Genomic DNA, 19,899 nt, shown 5'->3' on the forward strand with positions numbered 1-19,899 from the left:
GAAAAGATACTGATGGATATTTTTCCACGGGCGTGGAATTTTCCTTGACTCCAAGCATTTAACTTACTTTTGGGCCTGTGGTACTGGTAAAAGTAAATATGGTGTGTTTTCTGTATATTACATCATATTGAAATAAATGTTACCCTCAATGATTACAAGCCATCACAGACTTGGGAAATCTTGCTGATAAATGTACAAGTCTGAAATTTAAAGGAAGGATCAAAGGAAATTACAGAACTAGACAATGGACCAAGAATCCTGATGCTATCAGTTGATATACTAAACAACAATAAAACGTTTTAAAAAGTGCTGTCTTTGAGTTCATTAGGTAGACTTATGTTGTTACAACCTTCTCCTGTAGCGACAAGTTAAAACGAGTATCAAATTGGATTCCTCCATCTCATTGCTTTTAGCTACTCAGTCAGAGAATGGTGAATGAGAAAAGGACAAATACTGCTGCCCTTTTAACCACTACCTCAGCTTTCCCTGCCGCCTTCAATAATTTGTGCATATGTGCTTCCTGTTGTCTCCGCTCTCTCATTCCCCTTAGAATTGTGCCTTTAATTTATATTGCTCTCCTTGTTCTTCCTATTAAAATATATCACTTTGCATTTTTCTGCATTAAATTTCAACTGTCATGTATCTGGCTGTTCCACTAGTGTGCCTATGTCTTCTTGAAGTTTAATTCTACCCTCTGCTCACAAATTTTGTAATTGTGCCCTAGTCTAAACATTAATGTACATCAGAAGAGCAGTGGTCCTGGTAATGGTTCTAGGGGCATACCTTTCCCAGAATACCAGCTTCTATTGGTTTACTAGGCTGATACCAGAGTTGAGGGGGTTGAGCTATGAGGAGAGGCTGAATAAACCAGGCTTGTACTCGTTAGAGTTTAGAAGAATGAGGGGAGATCTCATTGAGACATATAAGATGATGAATGGGATGGATAGCATAGAGGTGGAGAGACTCTTCCCGCTCAGAAAGGACAGTAGGACTAGGGGGCACAGCCTCAAGATAAAGGGGGGGCGGTTTAGAACGGAGTTGAGGAGGAACTTCTTCACTCAAAGGGTGGTGAATCTCTGGAATTCTCTGCCCGTTGAAGTGGTGGAGGCTGCCTCGCTAAATATTTTTAAGACGCGGGTTGATAGGTTTTTGATAAGCGAGGGGATTAAGGGTTATGGGGAGAGGGCGGGAATGTGGAACTGAGCCACGACGGATCAGCCATGATCTTATTGAATGGCGGGGCAGGCTCGAAGGGCTAGATGGCCTACTCCTGCTCCTATTTCTTATGTTCTTATGTAAACTGCCACCACCCCCACCCCCCCATCTTGAAGCTGTGTCCTCTAGTCCTGCTATCCTTTCTAAGCTGGAACAGTCTCTCTACCTCTACCCTATCCATCCCCTTCATTATCTTATATGTCTCTATAAGATCCCCCCTCATCCTTCTAAACTCCGAGTACAGACCCAGTCTGTTTAGCCTCTCTTCATAGGCCAACCCCCTCATCTCCGGTATCAGCCTAGTGAACCTCCTCTGCACTCCCTCCAAGGCCAGTATATCCTTGCGCAAGTGCGGCGACCAAAACTGCACACAGTACTCCAGCTGCGGCCTCACCAGTATCCTGTACAGTTGCAGCAAGACTTCTCTACTTTTATATTCTATCCCCCTCGCTATAAAGGCCAACATTCCATTCGCCTTCTTGATCACCTGCTGCACCTGCAGACTGGGTTTTTGCGACTTGTGCACAAGGACCTCCAGTTCCCTCTGCACCGTAGCATGTTGCAGCTTTTTGCCTTTTAAATAATAATCCCTCCTACTATTATTTCTGCCAAAGTGGATAACCTCACACTTGCTAACATTATACTCCATCTGCCAGGTCCTCGCCCACTCGCTCAGCCTATCCAGATCTCTCTGCAGACTTTCCACACCCTCCACGCAATTTGCTTTTCCACTCATCTTTGTGTCATCAGCAAATTTCGTCACCCTCCTCCAGATCATCTATATAAATGGTAGACAGTTGAGGCCTCAGCACCGATCCCTGCTGCACTCCACTAGTCACCAACTGCCAACCAGAATAGCACCCATTGATATCAACTCTTTGCTTCCTATTAGACAGCCAGTCCTCTATCCGTGGGGCAGCACGATAGCACAGTGGTTAGCACTGCTGCTTCACAGCTCCAGGGTCCTGGGTTTGATTCCCGGTTCGGGTCACTATGTGGAGTTTGTACATTCTCCTCGTGTCTGCATGGGTTTCCTCCGGGTGCTCCGGTTTCCTCCCAGAGTCCACAGATGTGTGGGTTAGGTTGATTGGCCATGCTAAGGAATTGCCCATTAGTGTCCAGAGATGCGTAGGTTAGAGGGATTAGTGGGTATAATATGGAAGGATATGGGGATAGGGCCTGGGTGGGATTGTGTTTGGTGCAGACTCGATGGGCGGAAGGGCCTCTTTCTGCACTGTAGGGTTCTGGTTCTAGGCTAACACCTTACCCCCAACTCCGTGCACCCTAACCTTCTGTAGCAATCTTTTGTGAGGCATCTTATCAAACGCCTTTTGGAAATCTAAAAACACCACATCCACCGGTTCCCCTCTGTCTACCGCACTAGTCACATCCTCATAGAAATCCAATAAATTTGTCAAACATGACTTCCCCTGAAAGAATCCGTGCTGCGTCTGCTCGGTCAAACCATTCTTTTCTAGGTGCCTTGCTATTTCTTCTTTGATGACGGATTCTAGCATTTTTCCCAACTACAGACGTTAAATTAACCGGCCTATAATTCCCTGCTACCATTTTTAAAGAGCGGCGTAACATTAGCAGTATTCCAATCTTCTGGCACTTCCCCGGAGTCCAGCGAATTTTGATAAATAATTACTAAGGCATCCACTATCACCTCTGCCATTTCTTTCAGAACCCTGGGATGCATTCCATCCGGTCCTGGGGACTTGTCCACCTTCAGCCCCATTAGTCTATCAAGCACTACCTCTCCAGTGATAGTAATCGCATTTAGGCCCTCATCTCCTACTATCCTTCTATCTTTAATATCCAGCAAACTATTTGTGTCCTCCTCCGTGAAGACCGAGGCAAAAAACTTATTTAAAGCCTCAGCCATTTCCTCATCGCCCACCGCTAAATCCCCCCTCTCATCCTCCAAGGGTCCAATATTCACTCTAGCCAGCCTCCTCCTCTTTATATATTTGTAAAAACTTTTACTGTCCTTTTTTATATTTAGTGCTAGTTTAGCTTCATACTCTATCTTTCCTTTCTTTATCACCTTCTTAGTCATTCTTTGTTGATGTTTAAATCTTTCCCGGTCTTCTAATTGCCCACTATTTTTAGCCACTCTGAATGCATCAGCTTTTAATTTAATACTCTGCTTTATTCCCTTCGATAACTACGGTTGGTTATCCCTTCTCCTACGGTCCTTCTTTACCATTGGAATATATTTCTGAGTACCGAAGAAGATCTCCTTAAAAATCCTCCACTGTTCCTCAGCCGTCCTACCAACCAATCTGCACTCCCAATCTACATTCGCCAATTCCGCTCTCATCCTATCATACTCCCCTCTGTTCAAACAGAGGACACAGGTTCGGGACCCTACTTTCTCATCCTCCGTCTGCATCAGAAATCCAATCATACTATGATCACTCGTCCCAAGAGGATCCCTCACAAGAAGATCCCTAATTCTACCTGCCTCGTTACACAACACCAGGTCTAAGATAGCTCGCTCCCTCGTAGGTTCCTTCACATACTGTTGAAGGAAACTATCCCGACAGCATTCCAAGAACTCTTCCTCAAGCCCACCATGTCCGACTTGGGTCATCCAATAGTCTAGTTCATTGGGAAAATAGTTCTTCACTGAAAATGCAATCTGAATGCTTACAACGTGTGAGCAAAAGATCTTGAGCCCTGTATCAGAATTAAGTCTGCAGAGTTAACACAACTGTATACTGATCTTTGAATGAAATACTATTCTGTTTTGCTTTAAATACAAGTACATGTTTGTGGCAAAATTGCATAACAGTAGATAAAACAGTAAAGTTCTTTAATTGTATTATAGTCTCATTTCATTGAAGTATGGACAGCGGGACCGAAGATAGCCTCATCAAGAGACGGTTTGTAACTGAAGCTGAATTAGATGAAAGACGCAAACAAAGACAAGAGGAATGGGAAAAGGTTCGGAAACCTGAAGATCCAGAAGGTACACTCGTGTTCTGAACTGCTCTTGTGGACTGTCTTGTAGAAAAGTTTGAATAGAAATACCATTGTTCAGTTCAGGGAAGGAACTCTCTGCTTTGGTTCAGAAGTGATCTTGTGATAGGTCAGGAATTCCAACCCATAGTTGGGTCTGCTCCTAAAACAAAGCAGCAGTCTTATACTATCTCCAATTTTGGCCACTGAAACACTAAGGCATTCGAGCCCAATGGTGATTCAGAGAAGAGATTGATTAAGTCCTACAGGAAAAGGACGGAGGTATGGGGAAAGACTGGCAAAACTTGAGCTGTTCAATCCTTAAAGGAAATCACTATATTTGCCACCTGTATTATCTCAGAGAACCATGCTGAAAAGTAGTATAAATTTGAAATGACATTAAAATGCTTGGTAATTATTCAAAATGATAACTCTTGAGCTCTAGTGGCATTGCGGGGCCTGGAGAGTGGGGTGCTGACAGTGTCAACAACTGGGGGCTGGGTGGGGATCTGGTCCCAGGCTTCATATTTCGAACCATTTTATGTTGTCCTCACTGAGCAGTCAGAGCTGTAGATCTGAAAGACCGGCTTAAAAACAATCAATGTCAAGCTGAGAGTTCTGATAGTTATAAGCCAGCCTGTCAGCTTCAGATCAATTTTACTAGTTGGTGTTGCTTCCAACCTTTTAAGCAGCTTCCAATTCTGATTTTTTTTTTTAAAAGCTTGCTAGAAGTCCATGAGCCAGGAGAAGCAGCAGCAATTGAGTGTGTTCCTGCCTGAAAAATGGTCATTCGGGTCCCTGTAACTTTGGAACCATTTGATGCTATGTGGGCAGTGTTGGAGGGGGGAATTGAGGGGAAGGTCAGGGGGGTGCGGGGGAGTTGTGGGGAAGGTCGCAGGAAGGTTGGAGGGGAGTTGTGGGGAAGGTCGCAGGAAGGTTGGAGGGGAGTTGTGGTGAAGGTCGCAGGAAGGTTGGAGGGGAGTTGTGGTGAAGGTCGCAGGAAGGTTGGAGGGGAGTTGTGGGGAAGGTTGCAGGAAGGTTGGAGGGCAGGAGTTGGGGGAAGGTCGCAGGAAGGTTGGAGGGGAGTTGTGGTGAAGGTCGCAGGAAGGTTGGAGGGCAGGAGTTGGGGGAAGGTCGCAGGAAGGTTGAAGGGGAGTTGTGGGGAAGGTCACAGGAAGGTTGGAGGGCAGGAGTTGGGGGAAGGTCGCAGGAAGGTTGGAGGGCAGGAGTTGGGGGAAGGTCGCAGGAAGGTTGGAGGGGAGTTGTGGGGAAGGTCGCAGGAAGGTTGGAGAGTAGGAGTTGGGGGAAGGTCGCAGGAAGGTTGGAGGGCAGGAGTTGGGGGGAAGATTGGGGGAAACAGCTGGGGGAGAGGAATGTTCTGTATTATTATTACTATTCTGTATTATCAGAATCAGAGTGCGGCCTATCTATCCTGCACCGACAACAATCCCACCCAAGGCCCACTCCTGTAACCCCACTATTCATTCCGTCATCCCCTTAACATAAAGGGACAATTTAGCATTGCTAAGCCACCTACCCTGCACCTCTCTGGACTGCTGGTGGCAACCGGAGCGCACAGAGGAAATCCATGCAGACATGGGGAGACCATGCAAATTCCACACAGACAGTGACCCAAGGCTGGAATTGAACCTGGGTCCTTGCTGCTGTGGGGCAGTAGTGCTAACCACTGAGCCACTGGGCCACCCGGTGAAGGTAGGTGTTGGGGGGGAAGATTGGAGGAAGATTATAGGGAAAAGAGTTGGGAGGAGTGTTGGAGGGGAAAGTTGTTGTTGCTAATAGTTTACCGTCAACAGACTTTGTGGGGTAAGTTTGTCAGGACAAGAGTGAATAATGTGCTCGTAGTGAATCACTAATCTGCTTCACACTGCACATGATTCTCAAGAGTCTTTCCATTCGTTTCAATCTTGTCCTTTTGTCTACTACTTACAATCCCACTCTATCTTGGTGCGTTTTTTGAGGTTTTGAAATATCGTGATAAAGTTGTGCTGTAAATGTCGAAAACATATTGAAGTGAGAAGCAGCAATCAGCAGAGTCTTTAGACTTGCTCATGATGAAGCTGATCCAATTGTGATGTATTCAGTCTTCATTCTCCAGTCTCTGGGGCATTTGCAAACACAGTCACAGAAGAAGCACAAGGGACCATGATCTCTTTCCCTGGTCCTGGTCTTGTGAAACCATCAGATGACCAAGGCCAAGGAGAGAAATCATGTTCTCCTTGTATTACTCAAAAATTGCCTCCTTGGTCTGTTATGTTGTCTGTTCTGCAAACCCTTTTCAAAAACTTTGCAGAGAATACCTTCTTACTCTTGTGGATGAAGGAATTCAGTAACTGCACTGAATTTAGACTCACATAGACTGCAATCTGCTGTCTATTCAGTTGTTGGCTTTTGCCATTCAGCTGAAGGATTAGCTTTAAGACTTGTGTATTTGTTTTGATTTGTTATTGTCACATGTATTAACATATAGTGAAAAGCATTGTTTCTTGAGCGCTATACAGGTAAAGCATAACTGTTCAAAGAGTAGGAAACGAGAGAATGTAGAATGTAGTGTTACAGTCAAAGCTAGGGTGTAGAGAAAGAACAACTTAATGCGAGGTAAGTCCATTCAAAAGTCTGACAGAAGCAGGGAAGAAGCTGTTCTTGAGTCAGTTGGTATGTGACTTCAGACTTTCTTTTTCCCCAGGGAAGAAGGTTGAAGAGAGAATGTCCTGGATCTGTGGGGTCCTGAGTTGAGGCAGAGGTGATAGTGGATGCCTTAGTAATTATTTATCAAAATTCGCTGGACTCCGGGGAAGTGCCGGAAGATTGGAAAACGGCTAATGTTACGCCGCTGTTTATTAAAAGGTAGCATACAGAAGGCAGGGAATTATAGGCCGGTTAGTTTAACGTCTGTAGTTGGAAAAATGCTAGAATCTGTCATCAAAGAAGAAATAGCGAGGCACCTAGAAAAGAATGGTTTGATCGAGCAGACGCAGCATGGATTCGTTAAGGGGAAGTCGTGTTTGACGAATTTATTGGATTTCTATGAGGATGTGACTAGTGCGATAGACAGAGGGGAACCGGTGGATGTGATGTTTTTAGATTTGATTAAGGTGCCTCATAAAAGGTTGCTACAGAAGGTTAGGGTGCACCGAGTTGGGGGCAAGGTGTTTAGCGTGGACGTGGATAGAGGATTGGCTGTCTAATAGGAAGCAGAGAGTTGGTATCAATGGGTGCTATTCTGGTTGGCAGTTGGTGACTAGTGAAGTGCAGCAGGGATCGGTGCTGGGGCCTCAACTATTTACCATTTATATAGATGATCTGGAGGAGGGGGCTGAGTGTAGGGTGACGAAATTTGCTGATGACACAAAGATGAGTGGAAAAGCAAATTGCGTGGAGGGTGTGGAAAGTCTGCAGAGAGATCTGGATAGGCTGAGCGAGTGGGCGAGGACCTGGCAGATGGAGTATAATGTTAGCAAGTGTGAGGTTATCCACTTTGGCAGAAATAATAGTAGGAGGGATTATTATTTAAAAGGCGGAAAGCTGCAACATGCTATGGTGCAGAGGGACCTGGGGGTCCTTGTGCACAAGTTGCAAAAACCCAGTCTGCAGGTGCAGCAGGTGATCAAGAAGGTGAATGGAATGTTGGCCTTTTTAGCGAGGGGGTTAGAATATAAAAGTAGGGAGGTCTTGCTGCAATTGTACAGGGCACTGGTGAGGCCGCAGCTGGAGTACTGTGTGCAGTTTTGGTCGCTGCACTTGCGCAAGGATATATTGGCCTTGGAGGGAGTGCAGAGGAGGTTCACTAGGCTGATACCGGAGATGAGGGGGTTGGCCTATGAAGAGGGACTGGGTCTGTACTCGTTGGAGTTTAGAAGGATGAGGGGGGATCTTATAGAGACATATAAGATAATGAAGGGGATGGATAGGGTGGAGGTAGAGAGATTGTTCCAGCTTAGAAAGGATAGCAGGACTAGAGGACACAGCCTCAAGATAAGGGGGGGCGCAGTTTAGATCAGAGTTGAGGAGGAACTTCTTCACTCAAAGGGTGGTGAATCTCTGGAATTCTCTGCCTGTTGAAGTGGTGGAGGCTACCTCGCTAAATATATTTAAGTCATGGGTAGATAGGTTTTTGATAGACAGGGGAATTAAGGATTATGGGGAGAAAGTGGAACTGATCCACTTCAGATCAGCCATGATCTTATTGAATGGCGGGGCAGGCTTGAAGGGCTAGATGGCCTCCTCCTGCTCCTAGTTCTTATGTTATGCTGGCTCCTTTGAGGCAGCAGGAAGTGTAGTCAGAGTCAGTGGATGGGGGGCTGGTTTGCATGATGGACTAGGCTACATTCAAGACCTTTTGTAGTTCCTTGCAGTCTTGGGCAGAGCAGGAGCCATACCAAAATATGATACAACCAGAAAGAATGCTTTCTATGGTGCATCTGTAAAGGTTGGTGAGAATTGTAGCTGATATGCCAAATTTCCTTAGTCTTCTGAGAAAGTGGGGGTATTCGTGGGCTTTTTTAACTCAGCATGGGGGACGAGGATAGGTTGTTGGTGATCTGGACACCTAAAAACTTGAAGCTCTCAACCCTTTCTACTTCATCCCCATTGATATAGGCAGGGGCATGTTTTCCTTTATGCTTCCTGAAGTCGATGACAATCTCCTTCATTTCACTGACATTGAGGGAGAGATTATTGTTGCTGCATCAGTTCACTAGATTCTCTATCTCATTCCTGTATTCTGTCTCGTCATTGTTTGAGATTCGACCCACTACGATGGTGTCGTCAACAAACTTGAAAATTGAATTGGAGAGGAATTTCGCCGCACAGTCATAAGTGTGTAAGGAGAATAGCAGGGGGCTGAGAACATAGCCTTGTGGGGCACCGGTGTTGAGGATGACCATGGAGGAGGTGTTGTTGCCTATCCTTACTGATTGTGGTCTGTCATTTTTCTGACAATGCAGCAAATCTAATGTTGGGCTCAAAGCAGCTCAAACGGAAATGGAATAATATTCCACTTTAGTCATTAGATTTAGGTTACCAATGACTTGCAGCATAGTTTACAATATTTCTTTGAAGTATCTGGGGATGGAGGGGAGTGTCGTGATCTTTCTTTGACCAATAGTGCACGTTTCAGTTATTTGGTTGCAAATCAGAAGTCCAATGTTTTAACCATGTGATATGAAAAATCCAATTTGGGCCATTGCAACTGGCTAACTCTATTCTGCCTCATTTATTGAAGCTGTTACTTTCACCACTCTGTCTGTCTCCATATCTGTTTGGAAATGCTGGAGGCAGTTGTATTACTTAACCACTGAGTGCAGTGGCTGTTCACTTGCTGCTGAATCCATTACCATTGCAAGCAATTGTCTCTTGTTTAACTGATGAAGAGTCATCCAGACATAAAACGTTGACTCTGTTCTCTCTCCACAGATGCTGTCAGACCTGCTGTGATTTCCCGGCGTTTTCTGTTTTTGTTTCAGATTCCAACATCCATAGTAATTTGCTTTTATTTTGTTTAACTAAACTGTTTGCAGTCTTGTTGTCCTGTGTGACACTAAGTTGATCTGTTGACCCCCATGACCTGTTCATCACTAAGTCTGCCTGAGTCCTTCTACACAACATGGTCCAGCTCACTGTCCATTTAACTTCCGTTAATCACAGGAGGAGGCCATTCAGCCCACTGTGTCTGCACCAGCTCTCCGAATGAGCAATTCCCGTAGTACCATTCTTCCATTTCCTGCTTGTAACCCTGCATCTTCCTTTTCAGATAAAAGTCTAATTCCCCTGAATGCTTTGATGGAAGCTGTCTCCACCACACACTGAGACTGTGCCACTTGCTCTGTGAATCTGTTGCTTCCCATATCACAAAATTGGCATTGGAGCTCCTTGGTGTTAGTTCGGAAAATAAGTTTTGATATCACTTCTGCCTGACCTGATGTGGTACCCCAGATGGGTACTTGGACTGATTTCACTGTACATTGAACATAAGAACATGAGAACATAAGAAATAGGAGCAGGAGTAGGCCATCTAGCCCTTCGAGCCTGCCCCGCCATTCAATAAGATCATGGCTGATCTGTCGTGGCTCAGTTCCACTTTCCCGCCCTCTCCCCATAACCCTCAATCCCCTCTCTTATCAAGAACCCATCAACCTGCTTCTTAAAAATATTTAGCGAGGCAGCCTCCACCACTTCAACGGGCAGAGAATTCCAGAGATTCACCACCCTTTGAGTGAAGAAGTTCCTCCTCAACTCCTCAATTGTGTTCAACTCATCTCTTATTTTAAAAATAAGAATATTCCAAATGATCAGTTGAAAGGTTTATTTTATTATTGATGCAGATGGGCAAATATACTTTGGAGAAATGTTACTAACTGTTCTTCAAAGTGTACTTTTTCTTCTTTACAAACAGCAGGCAAGTCCATTGAATTCCAGACTAGGCACAGTGCTGGCTAATTTTAATCAGTGTCTTCTGTAATCTGGTGGACCTAAATTTGAGTCAAAGTCTTTGTAATGGGCTTTAGAAGGTACTAATGGTTGCCCATGACACCATAATTACAGCCATTATATATTTTGAGTCCTTCGTAAAGCATTTCAAAAAAAGTAAAAAAATCCAGGCAACAAAGCAAAACACTTCTGCAATGAGGAGAAGGCAGTGCATCCAAAGCGCATCAGCACTGCCTGGGGAGAAAGTTGTACAATGCTCCAGGATATCTATACCCCTCCAATTCTGGCGCCTTGAGCATCTTCAGTTTTAATTAATCCATCACTGGGGCTTTAGTTGCCTAGTTCTTAACCTCTGGAATTCCCTTGTTAAACCTTTCTGCCTCTTAACCTCATTGTCCTTTCTTTGAGACACTCCTTAAGAACTATCAAGCTTTTGACCACCTGCCCTAACACCTTATGTGACTCGGGGATTTGAGGGCAGGAGCAGGGGGTGGTATTGCTTGCCTGCTGCCTCCCCCATTAGCAACAGATCAGCTTTAAAACACAAGCTCTGTGGTGATGTAATGCTGTTCTGTTTTTTTGTTGGGGCTGGCCACACTTGCCAGCCTTCCAGTGCCCAACCTTGTTATGGTGGTGAAAGTGGAATTAGGCCTTTAATTGCATTTTTATTGGGCTGTTACGGTCCTTAACAGGCCCAAGGGCAGACAGGCGAGCAAACACCTTATCCACCCACATAATATGAGGAAGGAAGCCGGACATGAAGTTTCCATATTAATTTAGTGCACTAAAGTTGCCATATGAGTACAACTTTTATTAATAATATTGCAAAATATATTTCATTCAACTTTCCCCAAAAACTTCTATATTGTGTTCATGACATTAAAAAGGCACCTTTTTTGGAATCAGACTGAGGTTCCTGAGAACAACAACCTGTGCTCATGTACTTGCCATTCATGGGATAGCCATTATATCCCATAATGGCTTAGAATTAGCTTTGTAGTTCTATGGTCATGTGAGTTACTCCAGGTATTTGCACCAATGAAAGGCAAAATAAACAGTAGATGCCAACAGACCAAAACGCATGGTCTGGGTTTATTTACATCTATCTAATGCACTGGTTAAATCATAGTACATCACAATGGCACAGTGGTTAGCATTGCTGCTGCACAGTGGTTAGCATTGTTGCTTCACAGTGCCAGGGATCTGGGTTCAATTCTGGCCTTGGGTGACTGTGTGGAGTTTGCACGTCCCCCCTGTGTCTGTGTGGGTTTGCTCCAGTTTCCTTTTGCAGTCCAAAGATGTGCAGGTTAGGAAGATTAGTGGGGTAAAATACACCATAGTATTATGGGATAGTCATGATGTGGAGATGCCGGCATTGGACTGGGGTAAACACAGTAAGAAGTCTCACAACACCAGGTTAAAGTCTAACAGGTTTATTTGGTAGCATACGCCACTAGCTTTCAGGGCTCTGCCCCTTCGTCAGGTGAGTGGGGAGTTCTGACCACAAACAGGGCATATAAAGGCACACATTCAGTTTACAGAATATTGATTAGAATGCAAGTCTTTACAGCTAATCAAGTCTTAAAGGTGCAGACAGTGGGAGTGGAGACAGCATTAAGCATAGGTTCAAGAGATGTGTTTTGTCTCCGGACAGGATAGTAAGTGAGATGTTCAAGTGCAAAACTGGTAGTGATTAAGAGTGTTGTGTTAAGAGTGATTGGAGTGTTATGTACTACTTTGTTGGACTGTGCTTAGGGTGCAGTTTTCAACATATTTTGTCTCTCTACTGCAGAACATCAGAAAAAAATTGCACTATTATTCAGATGACTGGATGTTCAATTTCACACTGTAATGCATTTAGTCCTGTAGTTGTATTGGATGTTGTCATTCCAGAGATTGGAGCACAAAATCTAGGTGCATGAGTATAGTGCTGAAGGAATGCAGCATTGTTGGAGGTGCCATCTTTTAGAGGTTCCCGTCTGCTTTAGTTGGATGTAACTATTCCTAAGGCACTATTCAAAGAAGAGGAGAGGAGTTTTCCTGGTGATCTGAGATTATCTTATATATCATGCAATGGTAGCATACTGGTAATATCACTGGGCTAGTAATCCAGGTGCTCAGGCTAATATTCTGGGATCATAGGTTCAAATCCCACCACGGCAGCTGATAGAATTTGAATTCAATCAATCGAATCTGGAATTAAAAGGCTAGTCTCAGTAATGGTAACCATGAAACTATTATTGATTGTTAGAAAGAAAACCTATTTGGTTCACTAATGTGCTTTAGGGAAGAAAATTTGCCAACTTTAGCTGGTCTGACTTGCATGTGACTTCAGATCAATGTGGTTGAATCTTAATTGCTCTTTGATATGACCTGAAAACCATCAGGCTCTGTGGAGATTATGGGATGGGCAACAGACACTGGCCTTGCCAGCAACATCTACATCCCATGAAAGAATACAAATAATAAAATCTCAATAGCGGTTACACTTGGATAAACTTCACTAGCTGTGAACCGCTTTGGAATATCTAAAGATAAATGCAAACTCTTCCCTTTCATTATATCTGCAACAGTGTGCAGGTCTCTTCATTAATTTGTTTGTACAGAAAGGCTCTGTGGTGCAAAATAAGTTTTAAACTGATTTGCGGTTTGAATTTATATTGCAAATTGATATTAATTCATACTAAACTGCAGTTTCCAATAATCTCACCAGGCCATTATACCATCACTTTGACATGGATTTATAGCAATTGTGTAGTAATATGTATAACTCTGGACTTATTTGGGCAATCAGACTCCTTGGCAAACTGGAGTCAGATCTACTTTTCAGGGATTTCTTTCACCAATTAAGTATATCACGAGCTGTAGTTGTGCAACACTCAAACTTGCAATGTTTCACAACTTTTCACTTTGAACTGATTTGATGTTGGTGGAGTGGCTGTGATGCTACCTGTTACTCATTTTAAGATTTAACCTGTCACTGGGCACTGTGCATTGCACAAGTGAAGGGTTTATGTAGCTATCACAAATCTGTTCACTATGCCTGAGAGGGATAGGAGAAACTTAATTTTCATAGCTTGTAGAATGTGACTGTGATAAGTGATCTGTTATTGAATGTTTCTTGATGTTATTAACATAGAGTATTAATGTTATTGTGATTTCAGTTTTTCAAAGCCTTTTCAAAAAAGTATAATTGTAGATTATTAGTGACTTGCTTTCTAATGTTAATTTGTCTAATTAAAAGTGAATTGCAAAGTTTGACTAATACTGCAGGCATTCTTTCAATATTAATGCAGATGTTGACAAGATAGATTGATGAATAGATGAAAATGGTAGCATAGTGGTTACTTTACTGGACTGGTAATCCAGAGGCTTTGACTAATCATCTGGACGTAAATTTTCATCATAGAAGATAGGAAATTTGAATTTGGTTGATTATATAAATGTGATATTGGAGGCAAAGAAAAACTTCTTTCAGTAATGGTGACTGTATAACTATGGGATTGTCGCAAAGACCTATCTGGTTCTCCAGTGTCCTTCGGACCAAAAATATATGAACAGAAGCAAGCCATTTAGCCCATCGGGCCTGTTCCTCTATTCAGTGAGATTATGAACGATCTGAAATGATAACCCTCAACTCCACTTTCCTATCATATCCCCATTGCCTTTGCTTCCTTTACTGATCTGTTAATCTGTTAATCTCGGCCTTGAACATGCCTAACTATCCAGCCTCCACAGCCCACTGTGGCAAAGAATTCCACAGATTTGCTACCCCCTGAGAGAAGAAATTCCTCTTCTATCTCTGTCTTAAATAGGTGATCGCTTACTATGAGGGCATATCTGAGATTATGCCCTCTGGTCTGAGACTCCCCCACAAGGAGAAACATCCTCTCGGCATCTACCTTGTCAAGCCCCCTGAGAATCTCATATGTCTCAATAAAGTCACCTCTCATTCTTCCAAACTCCAATGCATACAGTCCCAACCTACTCAACTTCTCCTCGTAAGAAAATCCTTACATACCAAGGATCAACCTAGTGAACCTTGCCTGTGTTGCTTCTGATGCCTGTATATCTTTCCTTTAGATAAGGGAAGCAAAACTGTTCACGGTATTCCAGGTGTAGTCTAACTGTTGCCTTGTGTAGTTTCAGCAAGACTCCTCTATGAAATAAAGGCTGGCATTTCATTTGCTTTTCCTATTACATGCTGAACTTGCATGCCATGTTTTTGTGATGTACACTCTAGGACCTACCTCCAAATTCCTTACAGCTACAGCTTTTGCAGTCTTTCTTAATTTCAGTAATCTTCAGTTCTTTTATTCTTCTGACATGACTTCAGTGTATAACTTCACATTTTCTCATGTTACGTTTACGGGAGGTAACCTGACATCCTTGCTAGGTCTGGCCTATGTGACTCCAAGTCCTTAGTGTAGTTGACTCTCAAATTCCTGCTGTGGCCTACCAGCCACTAAAAGGAGTCGAGGGCAATTAAGGTCGGGCAATCAATGCTATTTTTGCCTGTACACCCTCTATTAAAAGTAAATTTCTCCCAGCTTTCTCCCCAGTCCGCATTATCTTTCTTTCCTCCCCTTTGAATTCATGGAGTCAACCTTTCTTCCATCGATCTTTACAGGTTGGGAAATACAGCAAAGAAATTTGATGTATCTAGATAGAATAAATAAAGTGAGATCTTGAGTATATTGAAGTTCATTAGATCAAGATTCTGCTGCATTTCCAAGTTTCATTGACCATTCCTGCCCATTAAGACTTCTGAAATTCTCTGAAACTCTATTTACTTGTACATAGCATTTATTTAGCTCCTTTAACAACACCCCATTGCATTTTATAACTAATAAAGACTTTTGAGATGTTGGTGTAACATGGCAGATAATTTGTGCAAAGCAAGCTCCCACAAACAGCAAGAGATATTGGCCAGATAATCTGTTTTCATGAGAGTTAGGAGATAAATGGTGTTCAGGACATAGGGGAACGCCACCACTCTTTGAACAGTGCCACGGGACCTTTTATGACCACCTGTAAGAGCAGATAAGGTCTTGGTATGTATACTTCTGGAGAGCACAATTTAAGAAAAAAGTTCATCTTCTCTGATTTAAAAGTAAGTTTAAATTCAGTTAGATGGTAGTAACTATGGTTTTAATTTGGCTAGATATTGCTGTGGTATTAAATGGTTTCTTTCTTGTCTTAAAATATTGCTTTATTGAGAAGACTCAATCATGGCTGCTTTTTTAGTGACTTTATAATTAACTTTTGGCTTGGACATCAAAAAGCAAGTCATTTGTATTTTTCTTTCACGTAGATCCTGCCTTATTGATAAAAGTCTATGTAATTACGTTCATGGAAACCATAAATTCAAAAATCCCTTATGGTTTATTATTTAAACTTGTGTGTGAAGTTATATGATATGGTGGTGGGGTAAGGGGTGAAAAACACATTTTGGGTGGGATTTTCCAGCCACACTTGCCCTGAAACTGGAAAATCCCATCCTAGGTCAACAAACCCTGCCACGGTCCACCCCTGTCCTGCTACGATTCCCATGGTGGGTGGAACAGGAAAACTCTCCCCATCATCTTTTTATATTTGGCAAAGAACAAAAGTGCAATCGTGTGTGCACTTTCACTATTTTGGTTCTCCATAAAATCACATCGCCGATAATGTGAGAAAGTTGGTAACTACTTGAAATGGAAGAAGTTGAAATTGTTTGGATTTTTAATGTGGTCACCATATAGAAAAGCAATGCAGATACATTTCCTGAAGGGCAATGGAAGTGGTGAGTGGCTGTCATTTGTTGAAGAATAGAATTGTTCTTTTACGGTCATTGCAGTAATTGACAGCTGATGGACAAGTTTATTTGTTGCAGCCCTGCTTAATTGGATCATGTCTTTTACCATCTCCTCTATCACATGTAGTTGTCCTGCAGGAGCCCTCTACTGTGTGAATAATGGCTCCTGGCAAACTTCTAAACTAAGTTACTGATCATATTTCTTGACAAGTCCTCCTTCAGCATCCTGTGATTGTCTTAAAGTTACAGAAGCTAATGTCTCGGGTGCTGTAGCAATTATGCCACTGAGCTGGCCTGAGATTTCAAATAATACATTTGTAGCAAATAAAACTTACAAGGATAGCACAGTATGCATGATGCTAAGTAGTGAAACAATTGCAAATGCAAATTTGTTATAACAAGCTGATGAACTTCGTTTTCATTTATTTCTATTTTTTACTTTGTTCTTTGTACATTGTATATATGTTTCTATTTTAGTTGCACGGACATTTAGTAATTTTAGCGTCTCTGGATGTTGATTGGATTTATGTTTTTGAACTCTGTAAAATTCTTTTTCTTTGAAATTGTACAGTACTGTTTGGAAAGTTATCCTTTTTTTTAAGCTTGAACGCCACAGTACTGAGATCTTCTCTTGAAACCATCAGACTCTCCCACAAGTCATCCCAATATTCCTTACAAACCTTTGAATTAGGAGCGAGAGTAAGCTATCTCGACTCTTCGAGCTTGCTCTTCTATTCAGTGAGATTATGGCTGATTTGATTGTAACCTCAACTCCATATTCCCAATAATCTTTCATTTGCTTGTTTATCAAGAAACTACCTACCTTTGCCTTAAAAATGTTCAAAGACTCCACATCCATTGCCTTTTGAGGAAGAGAGTTCCAAAGATGGAATGCTCTGAGAAAAAATTTCTCCTCATCTCTGTTCTAAATGAGCAATCTGTTACTTTGAAAAAGTGACCCCAGTATTAGATTCACCCACAAGAGGATACATCCTTTCCACATCAACCCTATCCAGACCCTTCAGGATCTTGCATGTCTCAATCAAGTCATCTCTTACTCTTCCAAACCCCAGCAGAAAACAAGTTTAGCATTTTTAACCTTTCCTTGTTAGACAACTTGCCTATTCCCGGTATTAGTCAAGTAAACCTTCTCTGAGCTGCTTCTAAAGTATTTGCATATTTTCTCACTTTTTGAGTGCAGCTGTTTTGTCCATGTTTGGACCAAGGCTGTAATGGGGCCAGGAGCCAAAAGCCCGGGTGGACCCTAAATTGAATATCAGTGAGCTGGTGACTATTGCTGTGTAAATATCCTTAAATAGCACCGTTGATGATGCCTTATTTTGCTTTGCTGATGACTGAGAATAGACTGATGGGCTGGTAATGGGATAGCTGGATTGGATTTGTCCCGCTTTTTGTGGACAGGCCATACCTGGGCAATGTTCCATTTTGCTGGGTAGGTGACAGTGTTGTAGCTGGACTGGAACAGCTTGGCTAGAGGTGTAGTTGGCTTTAGAGCACAAGTCTTCAGCACTGCTGCGATAATGGTGTCAGAACTCACTACCTTTGCACTATTCAGTGCCTTCAATTTTTTGATATCATGTGGAATGAATCAAATTGGCTGATGACTGATGGTTGTTTAATTGTCCACAATCATTCACGACTGGATCTGGAACGCCTGCAAAGCTTTGATCTGGTCAAAGTGGCATGGCTTAGCTCTGTCTGTGATGTGCTGCTTTTGCTTTTTGTCATGTGTATTGTTTGTTTATCAGGTTGACACCTCATTTTTACCTTCACCTTTTTTAGGTATGCCTTTACAATTTATTTTCTCATCCTAGTTTGAGTTTTTAAGTTGAATTTTGAAAGCAAACAAAGTTTCTAATTATTCCTTATGGTTTGCTGATGTGTTATTTAGAGTGCAGAGCGTAGAAATGGACCATTCGACCCAACCAGTCAATGCCCTGAGTGTACTCGCATTCTTTGTTATCTAACCATCAGCATAACCCTCTGTTTCCTTCTCCCTCACAAGCCTAATTAGCTCTCTCTCCAATACATCTATACCATTCATTTCAAGCACTCCAAATGGTATAGAATTCCACATTGTCAGGTCACTCTGGAGAAAGATGTTTCTTCTGAACTTCCTATTTGATTTCTTGGTGACTATCTTATATTGATGGCCTTTTGTTTTATTCTTTCCCAAAAATGCAAACACTTTTGCCACGTCTACCAAAAGATTTATGAGATCATCTCTCAGCCTGTCCTTTTCAAGAGAGAAGAGGCAGAACCTGTTCTAATAAGTTAGAAAATGTGGGTATTTAAATGAATGAGAGAAACAGAGATGCAAAGACGTAGAAAGGCAAAAAGTCAAGGAAACATGCATATATAGAGACATTATGCTTGCAAGAACAAATCATAAAAGAATAAATTTTGATGTTTCCAGAGCGCTCATCCAGTTACAAGCCAACACTTTCAAACCCAGAATGTAAATGCAACCGCTGCATCTTGCATTCCATCTCACTTTGTTGTCTTAGCGAGGAAACTACACCTTTTACATACGTGATATAAATATTTTAAATGCCAGCTACAGTTTTCATTGAGCATTAAATATGGAATTCATCCCAAAAACACCAGGAACATCATTTAATAAAAATTTATCTTGCTGTGAATTTGTGAGCTTGATAACTCTGTATTGTATAAAAGTCCCAAACATTAAATGATATGTTTACAAGCAGTGCACACACAACATTTTGTGTTTTGCGAGCAGCAGGTGTTTGCCACAAAGAATTCTAAAAGTCCCATCGCATTGCATAGGCCACTACATTGAATTCAAAACCCAGTTCCCCAAACTTCGCAGTAGAATTCTCTATGCAGTTATGTTGAAAACAGTCATCACTGCTACAATGTACAAGTTATATTGCCGTGACAACCAGAGACAGACTAGCTATGAATCTGATTGTCTATATATAGTCTACAAATACTGTGATGCAGTCACTGAGTGCAGGAAAGAATATGCTTTATCACTGGTCGTCACTGTCTAAATTAGTACATGTAAAACATTCTGGACTGAATATCAAAAGTAATTGAAGCTTTCTTTATTGATTCTTGGAATGAGAGCATCGCTGGCAAGGCTCAAATTTATTGCCTATCCATAATTGCACTTGTCAAGGTGATGGTATGCCCCCCTTTTGAACTCCTGCAGTCCATGTACTGTAGGTACATTCACAGTGTTTTCAAGGTGAATTTACAGGATTTTAACTCAGTGACATTGAAGGAATGGCTGTCAGGTACCAAGTCTGGACGGTTGTGTCCAGCAAAGGCATATCATGATATGATTTTTTTCAGTCAATACTTTTAAAAATTGGATACGATCAAACTGTTAACATGTCATTTGGGCTTCAGACAGTATCATATCTGCAGTAAATATGTACTTAAATACAGACATAAGTGAGCCATTTGTAAAATTCAACACATTTCAT

At 42.2% G+C, this 19,899-nt stretch overlaps 1 protein-coding gene across 1 annotated transcript in view; it reads left to right on the top strand.

Moving 5' to 3' along the window:
* The window catches only part of psme3ip1 (proteasome activator subunit 3 interacting protein 1), a 111,313-nt gene that overhangs the window by 42,891 nt on the left and 48,523 nt on the right, over nucleotides 1-19,899 (top strand). Inside the window, exon 2 of the mRNA XM_080187113.1 lies at nucleotides 4,052-4,192. Within this exon, the coding sequence (XP_080043239.1) occupies nucleotides 4,069-4,192 (124 nt within the window). The 5' untranslated portion in view covers nucleotides 4,052-4,068. The remainder of the gene's footprint in view (nucleotides 1-4,051; nucleotides 4,193-19,899) is intronic.

This window comes from Carcharhinus amblyrhynchos, chromosome 4 (assembly GCF_965287045.1).
Source record: "Carcharhinus amblyrhynchos chromosome 4, sCarAmb.v2.hapA, whole genome shotgun sequence".
Taxonomy (NCBI): domain Eukaryota; kingdom Metazoa; phylum Chordata; class Chondrichthyes; order Carcharhiniformes; family Carcharhinidae; genus Carcharhinus; species Carcharhinus amblyrhynchos.